Source organism: Anomaloglossus baeobatrachus, chromosome 4 (assembly GCF_048569485.1).
Source record: "Anomaloglossus baeobatrachus isolate aAnoBae1 chromosome 4, aAnoBae1.hap1, whole genome shotgun sequence".
Lineage (NCBI taxonomy): Eukaryota > Metazoa > Chordata > Amphibia > Anura > Aromobatidae > Anomaloglossus > Anomaloglossus baeobatrachus.
This window is the reverse complement of record NC_134356.1, coordinates 638,724,013-638,736,977: the sequence shown is the minus strand read 5'-3', so window position 1 is coordinate 638,736,977 and position 12,965 is coordinate 638,724,013. Positions and strand designations below refer to the sequence as shown.

General features: G+C 50.4%; 1 protein-coding gene across 1 annotated transcript in view; it reads left to right on the top strand.

The window, feature by feature from the left end:
• The window catches only part of XPO7 (exportin 7), a 170,789-nt gene that overhangs the window by 139,760 nt on the left and 18,064 nt on the right, over window positions 1–12,965 (top strand). Inside the window, 3 exon segments of the mRNA XM_075346454.1 lie at window positions 639–745; window positions 1,065–1,153; window positions 11,105–11,212. Of these exon segments, the coding sequence (XP_075202569.1) occupies window positions 639–745; window positions 1,065–1,153; window positions 11,105–11,212 (304 nt within the window).

The window sequence follows — 12,965 nt, the reverse complement described above, 5'->3', positions numbered from 1 at the left end:
AGGTGCATACCTATGCTTCGGCGGACGCCAGCCTAGGTAGAAGAGTCCTGCAGGCGGCAGTTGCCTCCCCGTAGGGGAGGGCTGTCTTGCAGCTCTAACATGAGGTATTTCTTTACCCACCCAGGGACAGCTTTTGGACGTCCCAATCGTCTGGGTCTCCCAATAGAGCGCCGAAGAAGAAGGGAATTTTGTTACTTACCGTAAATTCCTTTTCTTCTAGCTCTTATTGGGAGACCCAGCACCCGCCCTGTTGTCCTTCGGGATTGTTGGTTTGTTTGCGGGTACACATGTTGTTCATGTTGAACGGTTTTCAGTTCTCCGATGTTACTCGGATAGAATTTGTTTAAACCAGTTATTGGCTTTCCTCCTTCTTGCTTTTGCACTAAAACTGGTGAGCCAGTGATCCCACTGGGGGTGTATAGCCAGAAGGGGAGGGGCCTTACACTTTTTAGTGTAATTGCTTTGTGTGGCCTCCGGAGGCAGTGCTATACACCCAATCGTCTGGGTCTTCCAATAAGAGCTAGAAGAAAAGGAATTTACGGTAAGTAACAAAATTCCCTTCTTTCCTTTTTTATGACCCTAGTAAAATCTAGTGGTGATCAGATCTAACATTTGGTATTTTTTTCCTCCGTTCATAGGAGAGGATGAGGAGCAGTTCTCTCAGTTCATGATGCCTCTCACCGCTGCCTTCGAGTCAATGGCCCAAATGTTCAACAGCAATAGCTTTAATGAACAAGAAGCCAAGGTAAGACGTGATTATACATCGCCACACTGAATATACGGGCGTGCTGGGCCTGTCAGCATATTGCAGCAGTGTGGACACATTCACCAACTATAAGCATATTTGCAGGCTTAGATTTCCACTCGGTCTCATTCCCCTGTGGACCGGTGTGGCGCTGTTCCGCCCCCAAAGCCATGTTTTTCTAATCCTGGTTTGTACCGAGTATAGCTTCCTGATCCCTGGTGATCTAACCCTTTGGATAAGGGACAGCTTCCATACTTTGTACAAAACCCTTTAAGGACGGGGGTTCCCATTTAACTTTGATTTTCTATTTTGTCTTTAGAGGAGTTTGGTCGGGTTGGTGAGAGATCTCCGAGGAATCGCCTTCGCATTCAACGCCAAGAGCAGCTTCATGATGTTATTTGACTGGATGTATCCTGAATGTTTCTAGTCTCCAGTGGATAAATTCAGATCTTACAATTCTAGCCAACAGTTTAAAGCGCTGCTGGGTTTTGTAGAAATCGTAGGGATCAATTCACCATAACTGTTGATTCTAAATCCAGTTTTGGATAAAAGGTCTCTGAAGTATTTAGTGCCGAATTTTTTAAAGGAGTTGTCCACTACTTTTACATTGATGGCGTAACTTTAGGATAGGTCATCGATGTCTGATCAGCCGGGGTCTAACACCCCGCACCCCTGCCGATAAGTTGGTGGCCAGAAATGCTCAGTTCCGGAGCTGCCCTATCTATCTTCTGATAGCAGCCATGGTTGGGTACTGCACATTCGCCTCCCATTCAGATCTATGGGAGGTGGACATGCAGTACCGGTTGGCCTCTACCGATTTTAGAAGATAAGGTATTTCCGGAACTGAGCATCTCGGACCACCTGCTACCGGCACTGACAACAGCTGTTTGTGGGGGTACTGGGTGTCAGACCCCGGCTGATCAGACATTAAAGGGAACCTGTCAGGTCCCTTATGTGTTCTAATCTAGAAGCTGGGTGATATGGGGCCTAGTAACCCCTTCCTACCCATCCCTGTGTTGTAATATTGTGTAATATGAATGTATAAAAATATGTTTTCTTACTTATGTGTTCCGTATGTAAATGAGCAGAGGCTCTAGTCCCCTGGGCGTCGCAGCGCTCTGTGGGCGTTTGCATGTTTTCTATGGTAAAAGTTTTCCCGTCGTTCCTTGAGATCGTGCGCAGTTGCCATTCCCACAGCCTTCTTATCCAGGTGCTTGCTTCTCAGCTTCAGACGCGCTCTGCACATGCTCAGATGACTCCTGTGGATCCGGTCATGCGCAAAGCGCATCTGAAGCAAGCAAATGAACAACAGCCGAGACAGCGCATGACCGAACCAAAGGAGCCTTCTGAGCATGCGCAGAGCGCGTCTGAAGACGAGAAGCAAGCACCCGGATAACAAGGCTTCGGGAATGGTAAATGCGCACGCGTGGGATCTCAAGGAGCGACGGGGACGTCGCTCAGGTAAATCCATGGTATCACGCCCACAGGGGCGTCATACCACGGAAAACATGCAAACGCCCACAAGGCGATGTGACGCCCATGGCACTAGACCCTCTGATTATTTACATACAGAACACATAAGTAATAAAACATATTTTTATACATTCATATTACACACTATTACAACACAGGGATGGGTATGAAGGGGTTTCTAGGCCACATATCACCCTGTTTGTAGGTCAGAACGCATAAGGGAAAGGGACCTGACAGGTTCCCTTAATGACCTATCGTAAGGATAGACCATCAATGCAAATTAGTGGCCAACCGCTTTAAGAGTCATACCACATAAAAATACTCAACTATTTTACAGTGTGAGCGAAATACACTCCTTTGCCTCTTGAACTCCAAATTAATAAGATTTGTTTACGAGCGCTCGGGAAATTAATACAGCACACACCATATACACCATCCTTTATTAGTACATGTGACCAGTTTTTATATAGGGTCACACAAAGGAAAGTCCCCTCTGAACTATGCCTCAATAAGAGCAGTAGGGGCGAGAACAGAAATGTGAAACTTCCCACCCATCAGTATTAGCTGAACCCTATGACATCACTAGCTATAAGACAAGATGGACACAATGAGAGCAAAATGGATTGTATTCTCTCACAACACCATAAAATTGACATAAAGGCCTCTCACCCTGGATTTAATACATGTTCAAATAGAACTGTCAATGATCGGGAGTGGGAGCGGAGCCCCCCCGCAACCAAAATATTGCACTGCCAAAAAGTTGCACATAGATTGTTAAAATTGTAGGGGTTGTTATTTTTCACACGGTGAAGGCAGCGTCATCTCGGTGATCGGTCCCCTTCAATTCATTGGCGTACACGAGACTGGCACCCCATTACAAGAACTGACAATGAAAAATGAACCACAGTTCAGCCTTTGGTCCTGAATAGTGTTGAGCGGACCCGGACCGGCAAAATCCGGATCCGTGTCCGACCCGGACGCGGGATTCCAGGTGCACGATCCTGAATCGGCAATTGTTTTTTATTTATTTTTTTCTCTCGATCTCTCTCTCTCTCGATCTCTCTCTCTATCTCTCTCTCTCTCTCGATCTCTCTCTCTCGATCTCTCTCTCTCTCTATCTCTCTCTCTCTATCTCTCTCTCTCGATCTCTCTCTATCTCTCTCTCTCTATCTCTCTCTCTCTCTCTCTCGATCTCTCTCTCTCGATCTCTCTCTCTCGATCTCTCTCTCTCGATCTCTCTCTCTCGATATCTCTCTCGATATCTCTCTCGATATCTCTCTCGATCTCTCTCTCTCGATCTCTCTCTCTCGATCTCTCTCTCTCGATCTCTCTCTCTCGATCTCTCTCGATCTTTCTCTCTCTCGATCTCTCTCTCTCTCGATCTTTCTCTCTCTCTCGATCTCTCTCTCTCGATCTCTCTCTCGATCTTTCTCTCTCTCTCGATCTTTCTCTCTCTCTCGTTCTTTCTCTCTCTCGATCTTTCTCTCTCTCGATCTCTCGCTCTCGATCTCTTTCGCTCTCGATCTCTCGCTCTCGATCTCTCGCTCTCGATCTCTCGCTCTCGATCTCTCGCTCTCGATCTCTCGCTCTCGATCTCTCGCTCTCGATCTCTCGCTCTCGATCTCTCGCTCTCGATCTCTCGCTCTCGATCTCTCGCTCTCGATCTCTCGCTCTCGATCTCTCGCTCTCGATCTCTCGCTCTCGATCTCTCGCTCTCGATCTCTCGCTCTCGATCTCTCGCTCTCGATCTCTCGCTCTCGATCTCTCGCTCTCGATCTCTCTCTCTCGATCTCTCTCTCGATCTCTCTCGATCTCTCTCTCTCTCGATCTCTCTCTCGATCTCTCTCTCGATCTCTCTCTCTCGATCTCTCTCTCTCGATCACTCTCTCTCGATCACTCTCTCTCTCGAGCTCTCTCTCTCGAGCTCTCTCTCCCGATCTCTCTCTCTCGAGCTCTCTCTCTCTCGATCTCTCTCGATCTCTCTCTCTCTCGAGCTCTCTCTCTCGATCTCTCTCTCTCGATCTCTCTCGATCTCTCTCTCTCGATCTTTCTCTCTCTCGATCTTTCTTTGTCGCTCTATTGGGAGACCCAGACAATTGGGTGTATAGGCTATGCCTCCGGAGGCCGCACAAAGTATTACACTCAAAAGTGTTAAGCCCCTCCCCTTCTGCCTATACACCCCCCGTGCTCCCACGGGCTCCTCAGTTTTTTTTGCTTTGTGCGAAGGAGGTCAGACACGCACAGCTCCACAGATTGGTCAGCAGCAGCTGCTTACCATGTCGGATGGAAGAAAAGTGGGCCCATATAGGGCCCCCAGCATGCTCCCTTCTCACCCCACTCTTGTCGGCGGTGTTGTAAGGTTGAGGTATCCATTGCGGGTACGGAGGCTGGAGCCCACATGCTGTTTTCCTTCCCCATCCCCCTCAGGGCTCTGGTGGAAGTGGGATCCTATCGGTCTCCAGGCACAGGAGACCGTGCTTCATCCACAACTCCTGTGGAGCCTGCTGGATAGGAGCCGGGTATCGTTCAGGGACATGGCCCTGCTACTTGGAGGTACTCTGTGTCCCCGTGGGGACCGCGCACAGCAACACTCCAGCTTTGCTGGGTGTGCTAGTGCACCGGGGACCGCGGCGCTGACCGGGTTAATATGTGCCATTACACACTCAGCGTTGCTGAGTGTGTTTATGTATAGGGACTGCCGCACTGACCGCCGCTGCCAACTGCGGCGCGGCTGGGACTTGTAGTGCGCCGGGGACTTCCACGCCGGCCGCGCTTTTACGGCGGCCACGTTTATTACTAGAGTCCCCGGCTTTTTGCGGCCTAGTTTCCTTTCCTCCCGCCCACAGCCCTGACAGGCAGGGGAAGGGCGGGACGCTGCACAGAACGAGCAGCACTGAGGGCTGGAGCATGCTTTGCATACTCCACTCCCCTCACTGTGCACAGTGCAGGCACCAGTTCCCGCTCTTTCTGGGTCACGCCCACGGCTCTCTCCTCTCCTCAGGACGCATTCCTGTCAGCTCCTCGGACGCTGCAGAGGGGGACAAAATCTGGGAGACCCAGGCAGGGACTCTGGTGGCCTCACAACCGCTTTAAGCGGGTGGTAAGCAGCACCTGTGGTGCTAGCCCCATTGTGCAGTAGTGTAACATTATATGTTTATTTTACACCGTATAGTGCACAGTTGATTTCTGGCTATATACCCTATTGTGTTGCTCAGGGAAGATAATAGCATGGCGCCCACGAAAGGGCCGCCAATTCGGTGGTACTCCGCAGGGCCTTGTGGCTACGGAAATGGAAGGCAGATTCTGTTTCCAAAAAGCGCTTAACCAGTTTGCCAATTTCTGGCGAACGATTGTTTGGCGAGCGTTTGGATGAAATCATCAAACAATCCAAGGGAAAGGATACATCCTTACCCCAGCCCAAACCGAACATACCCCAACAGAGGAAGGGGCAGTCGAGGTTTCGGTCCTTTCGGGGCGCGGGCAGGTCCCAATTCTCCTCGTCCAAAAGGCCTCAGAAAGATCAAAGGAACTCTGATGCATGGCGGTCTAAGTCACGTCCTAAACAGACCACCGGAGGTGCCGCTACCAAAGCGGCTTCCTCATGACTTTCGGCATCCTCACTCCGCATCCTCGGTCGGTGGCAGGCTCTCCCGCTTTTGCGACACCTGGCTGCCACGGGTAAAAGACCGTTGGGTGAGAGACATTCTGTCTCACGGTTACAAGATAGAGTTCACCTCTCGTCCCCCGACTCGATTCTTCAGGTCATCCCCGCCTCCCGAACGAGCCGAGGCTCTTCTACAGGCGCTGGGCATTCTGAAGGCAGAAGGAGTGGTGGTCCCTGTTCCTCTTCAGCAACAGGGCCACGGTTTTTACTCCAACTTGTTTGTGGTCCCAAAGAAGGACGGGTCTTGCCGACCTGTCCTGGACCTGAAACTTCTCAACAAACACGTAAAGACCAGGCGGTTCCGGATGGAATCCCTCCGCTCCGTCATCGCCTCAATGTCCCAGGGAGATTTCCTTGCATCGATCGATATCAAAGATGCTTATCTCCACGTACCGATTGCTCCAGAGCACCAGCGCTTCTTGCGCTTCGCCATAGGGAACGAACACCTGCAGTTCGTGGCACTGCCGTTCGGCCTGGCAACAGCCCCACGGGTTTTCACCAAGGTTATGGCTACTGTAGTAACGGTCCTCCACTCTCAGGGTCACTCGGTGATCCCGTACTTGGACGATCTGTTGATCAAGGCACCCTCTCTAGAGGCATGCCAACACAGCCTCGACGCTACCCTGGAGACTCTCCAGAGTTTCGGGTGGATCATCAATTTTCCAAAGTCAAATCTGACACCGGCCCAATCGCTGACATACCTTGGCATGGAGTTTCATACCCTCTCAGCGATAGTGAAGCTTCCGCTGATCAAGCAGCGGTCACTACAGACAGGGGTACAATCTCTCCTTCAAGGTCGGTCACACACCTTGAGGCGCCTCATGCACTTCCTGGGGAAGATGGTGGCAGCAATGGAGGCAGTTCCTTTCGCGCAGTTTCACCTGCGTCCTCTTCAATGGGACATCCTACGCAAATGGGACAGGAAGCCGACGTCCCTCGACAGGAACGTCTCCCTCTCGCAGGCGACCAAAGCTTCCCTTCGGTGGTGGCTTCTTCCCACTTCATTATCGAAAGGGAAATCCTTCCTACCCCCATCCTGGGAGGTGGTCACGAAGGACGCGAGTCTGTCAGGGTGGGGAGCGGTTTTTCTCCACCACAGGGCTCAGGGTACGTGGACCCAGCAAGAGTCCTCGCTTCAGATCAATGTTCTGGAAATACGGGCAGTGTATCTTGCCCTGAAAGCATTCCAGCAGTGGCTGGAAGGCAAGCAGATCAGAATTCAGTCAGACAATTCCACAGCGGTGGCATACATCAACCACCAAGGCGGCACACGCAGTCGGCAAGCCTTCCAGGAAGTCCGGCGGATTCTGCTGTGGGTGGAAGCCACGGCCTCCACCATCTCCGCAGTTCACATTCCAGGCGTGGAAAACTGGGAAGCAGATTATCTCAGTCGCCAGGGCATGGACGCAGGGGAATGGTCCCTTCACCCGGACCTGTTTCAGGAGATCTGTTGCCGCTGGGGGGTGCCGGACGTCGACCTCATGGCGTCCCGGCAAAACAACAAGGTACCGGCGTTCATGGCACGGTCTCAAGATCCCAGAGCTCTGGCGGCAGACGCCTTAGTTCAGGATTGGTCGCAGTTTCAGCTTCCTTATGTGTTTCCTCCGCTGGCACTGTTGCCCAGAGTGTTCCGCAAGATCAGGGCCGACTGCCGCCGCGTCATCCTCGTCGCTCCAGACTGGCCGAGGCGGTCGTGGTACCCGGATCTGTGGCATCTCACGGTCGGCCAACCGTGGGCACTACCAGACCGACCAGACTTGCTATCTCAAGGGCCGTTTTTCCATCTGAATTCTGCGGCCCTCAACCTGACTGTGTGGCCATTGAGTCCTGGATCCTAGCGTCCTCAGGGTTATCTCAAGACGTCATTGCCACTATGAGACAAGCTAGGAAACCAACGTCCGCCAAGATCTACCACAGGACGTGGAAAATTTTCCTGTCATGGTGCTCTGCTCAGGGTATTTCTCCCTGGCCTTTTGCCTTGCCCACTTTTCTGTCCTTCCTTCAATCTGGACTGGAAAAGGGTTTGTCGCTCGGCTCCCTTAAGGGACAAGTCTCAGCGCTCTCTGTGTTTTTCCAGAAGCGCCTAGCCAGACTTCCACAGGTACGCACGTTCCTGCAGGGGGTTTGTCACATCGTCCCTCCTTACAAGCGCCGTTAGAACCCTGGGATCTGAACAGGGTGCTGATGGTTCTTCAGAAACCACCATTCGAGCCAATGAGGGATATTTCTCTCTCACGCCTTTCGCAGAAAGTGGTTTTTCTAGTAGCAGTCACTTCACTTCGCAGAGTGTCTGAGCTAGCTGCACTGTCATGCAAAGCTCCCTTCCTGGTGTTTCACCAGGACAAGGTGGTTCTGCGTCCGGTTCCGGAATTTCTCCCTAAGGTGGTATCCCCCTTTCATCTCAATCAGGATATCTCCTTACCTTCTTTTTATCCTCATCCAGTTCACCAATGTGAAAAGGATTTGCACTTGTTAGATCTGGTGAGAGCACTCAGACTCTACATTTCTCGTACGGCGCCCCTGCGCCGCTCGGATGCACTCTTTGTCCTTGTCGCTGGCCAGCGTAAAGGGTCACAGGCTTCCAAATCAACCCTGGCTCGGTGGATCAAGGAGCCAATTATCGAAGCTTACAGTTCGGCTGGGCTTCCGGTTCCCTCAGGGCTGAAGGCCCATTCTACCAGAGCCGTGGGCGCATCCTGGGCTTTGAGGCACCAGGCTACGGCTCAGCAGGTGTGTCAGGCGGCTACCTGGTCGAGCCTGCACACTTTCACGAAGCACTATCAGGTGCATACCTATGCTTCGGCGGATGCCAGCCTAGGTAGACGAGTCCTTCAGGCGGCGGTTGCCCACCTGTAGGAAGAGGCCGTTTTACGGCTCTCTTACGAGGTATTATTTTACCCACCCAGGGACTGCTTTTGGACGTCCCAATTGTCTGGGTCTCCCAATAGAGCGACAAAGAAGAAGGGAATTTTGTTTACTTACCGTAAATTCCTTTTCTTCTAGCTCTAATTGGGAGACCCAGCACCCGCCCCTGTTTTTTTGTGTACACATGTTGTTCATGTTGAATGGTTTCAGTTCTCCGATATTCCTTCGGATTGAAGTTACTTTAAACCAGTTTATAATTCTTTTTCCTCCTTCTTGCTTTTGCACCAAAACTGAGGAGCCCGTGGGAGCACGGGGGGTGTATAGGCAGAAGGGGAGGGGCTTAACACTTTTGAGTGTAATACTTTGTGCGGCCTCCGGAGGCATAGCCTATACACCCAATTGTCTGGGTCTCCCAATTAGAGCTAGAAGAAAAGGAATTTACGGTAAGTAAACAAAATTCCCTTCTTCTCTCTCGATCTTTCTCTCTCTCTCGATCTCTCTCTCTCGATCTTTCTCTCTCGATCTCTCTCTCTCTCTCTCGATCTTTCTCTCTCTCGATCTTTCTCTCTCTCGATCTTTCTCTCTCAATCTCTCTCGATCTCTCTCGCTCTCGATCTCTCTCTCTCGCTCTCGATCTCTCGCTCTCGATCTCTCTCTCTCGATCTCTCGCTCTCGATCTCTCGCTCTCGATCTCTCTCTCGATCTCTCTCTCGATCTCTCTCTCGATCTCTCTCTCTCGATCTCTCTCTCTCGATCACTCTCTCTCGATCACTCTCTCTCGATCACTCTCTCGATCACTCTCTCTCGATCACTCTCTCTCGATCACTCTCTCTCTCGATCACTCTCTCTCTCGATCTCTCTCGAGCTCTCTCTCTCGAGCTCTCACTCTCGATCTCTCTCTCGATCTCTCTCTCGATCTCTCTCTCTCGATCTCTCTCTCTCGATCTCTCTCTCTCGATCTCTCTCTCTCTCTCGATCTCTCTCTCTCTCGATCTCTCTCTCTCTCTCGATCTCTCTCTCGATCTCTCTCTCGATCTCTCTCTCTCTCGATCTCTCTCTCTCTCGATCTCTCTCTCTCTCGATCTCTCTCTCTCTCGATCTCTCTCTCTCTCTCGATCAATCTCTCTCGATCAATCTCTCTCTCGATCTCTCTCGAGCTCTCTCTCTCGATCTCTCTCTCGAGCTCTCTCTCTCGATCTCTCTCTCGATCTCTCTCTCGATCTCTCTCTCGATCTCTCTCTCGATCTCTCTCTCTCGATCTCTCTCTCTCGATCTCGATCTCTCGATCTCGATCTCTCGATCTCGATCTCTCGATCTCTCTCTCCTCGATCTCTCTCTCTCGATCTCTCTCTCTCGATCTCTCTCTCTCGATCTCTCTCTCTTCGATCTCTCTCTCTTCGATCTCTCTCTCTCTCTCGATCTCTCTCTCTCTCGATCTCTCTCTCGATCTCTCTCTCGATCTCTCTCTCTCTCGATCTCTCTCTCTCTCGATCTCTCTCTCTCTCGATCTCTCTCTCTCTCTCGATCAATCTCTCTCGATCAATCTCTCTCTCGATCTCTCTCGAGCTCTCTCTCTCGATCTCTCTCTCGAGCTCTCTCTCTCGATCTCTCTCTCGATCTCTCTCTCGATCTCTCTCTCTCGATCTCTCTCTCTCGATCTCGATCTCTCTCTCCTCGATCTCTCTCTCTCGATCTCTCTCTCTCGATCTCTCTCTCTCGATCTCTCTCTCTTCGATCTCTCTCTCTTCGATCTCTCTCTCTCTCGATCTCTCTCTCTCTCTCGATCAATCTCTCTCTCGATCAATCTCTCTCTCGATCTCTCTCTCTCGATCTCTCTCTCTCGATCTCTCTCTCTCTCGATCTCTCTCTCTCGATCTCTCTCTCGATCTCTCTCGATCTCTCTCTCTCTCTCGATCTCTCTCTCTGTCGATCTCTCTCTCTGTCGATCTCTCTCTCTGTCGATCTCTCTCTTTGTCGATCTCTCTCTTTGTCGATCTCTCTCTTTGTCGATCTCTCTCTTTGTCGATCTCTCTCTTTGTCGATCTCTCTCTTTGTCGATCTCTCTCTTTGTCGATCTCTCTCTCGATCTCTCTCTCGATCTCTCTCTCGATCTCTCTCTCGATCTCTCTCGATCTCTCTCGATCTCTCTCGATCTCTCTCGATCTCTCTCTCTCTCTCAATCTCTCTCGATCTCTCTCTCTTGATCTCTCGATATCGGATCCGGACTTCTTTCACAACCCGCCGCTGATCCGCCAGACCCGGATTATTGCCAGTCCGCTCAACTCTAGTCCTGAAGACTCCAGGAGAATATAGTATTGTGGGCAGCGGTGGCCGTGCTGTTCCTTAGCCCTCCTCAGATACCCCGCATACATGCCCATCCTGCAGAGAGCGTTAGAACTGTGGTTCCATGACCCGGCCTGCACGACGCCCATCCTCAAACTCATGGCAGAACTGGTGCATAACAGGTGTGTTGTTTATTTTATATATATACAATTTTTCTTTTTTTGTAGTCACATTTTTTTTCTTCTTTTTATCCACTATTGTTTCTTTTTTGATCATTCTCAATCATATCCGGTACGCTGATTTTGTCTGCAGAGATCCAGCCTCTAGTCACTCATTTGTACAATGCTCCTTCAGAAGGAAGAAAACTGTCTCTAGTGCAGCGTGCCCCATCCAGTATCTAGGGAGCCACGTGTGGTTCTTTGACCTCTTACATGTGACTATTCTACACTATGTTATCCACTAGAGGCATTGGGAACATCCTGACATTACAAGAACTTAAATACTATCTCTTGGTAGTTAAGTTACTGTAAAAGCCAAATTTACTTAAGGCAATCTGTCAGTAGGATCAACCCCCACAAGTACCTCCAATTAGAAATATAGTATAGGTCTCCTGATTAACTATGTCTCTTAGGCTGGTTTCAGACGTCCGTGTTTAATCAGGTACCAGTCACACGCATGGTTATGGTCATACGTGTGTTACACGTGTGACACATACCGGGTAAAACACGTGTCTCTGTATTGAAAAGATGTTCTATATTTACCTGTATCCAGCGATGCTGTCTCCGGCTCTGCTGCCTCCCACTCCTGATCACCACTCATTAATTTTAATTGAATATTCACTGCTTGAGGATCTGGAAGCCGGAACATCGTGGGGACAGGCTGGGTACAGCACAGCCGAGGACAGAATCGCCGGTGACAGGTGAGTATACAGCAGTTTGTGCAGTATCATCCAGAGACTCATCAGGGTTCCCAATCAACTCTCATGAACCCCTGGACGTCACCTCACTGTAGCGCAGTTGTCGCAGGGGTGTCATCAGGAGGTCATCAGAGTTTATTGGGAAATCCGATGACCTCCTGGACGTCCCTGCACACACACTGCTCGCAGGATACTCACCTGTCACTAGCGATGTCCCCAGCGATGCTGTCCTCGGCGGTGCTGTCTCCTGCGCTGTCACCGCGATGCCCCTGCTCCCAGCTGCTCACTGCAGTGAATAATCAATGAAAATAATGAGCGGCGGTCAGGAGCGGGAGGCAGCAGAGCCGGAGACAGCAGCGCTGGATACAGGTGACTATAGAAAATCTTTTTATTTAAAAACCCGTGTTATCTCCGGTACGTGTCACACTGATGTCACACGGATAACATCAGTGTGCGGTCCGTGTGCTGCTGGAGAAAAAACGGGCACTTCTCCGTGTGAAATAGCAAGGCCACACGGTCAGTGTAAAAACACGGCCGTGTGAGAGTGCACAATAGAGTAACATGGGTACGTGTAACATCCGTGTTAAAAACGGATGTCACACGTACCTAAAACACGGACGTCTGAAACCAGCCTTACCTCGTGCAAGGCCTTAGGTATCCATGGTTACGATTACTAGCAACTAGCTTTCACTATATGCGTGGTCATAACCAATAGATACCTAAGCTACTGCAATGCCCTGCACATCAGGTAAGAGACATGGCTATATCAGGAGAACTATACTGCATTTCTTTTTGGAGGAATTTATTAATATTATTATTACACCTACATTTTGGGATAGGATTTTGAAAATGGGAATAACCCTTTAATTGCCAGGTTTGCTCTTATGCATTGCAATATGGGAAATCTGGAAGACAAAGGGACCCCTCGTTGCGGCAGATTGGAGAACTTTATGTAAGTTTTCCCAACTATGATTATGGGGGGAGCAGAGACCTCCTAGTGTGCGCAGTCTCTATGTATA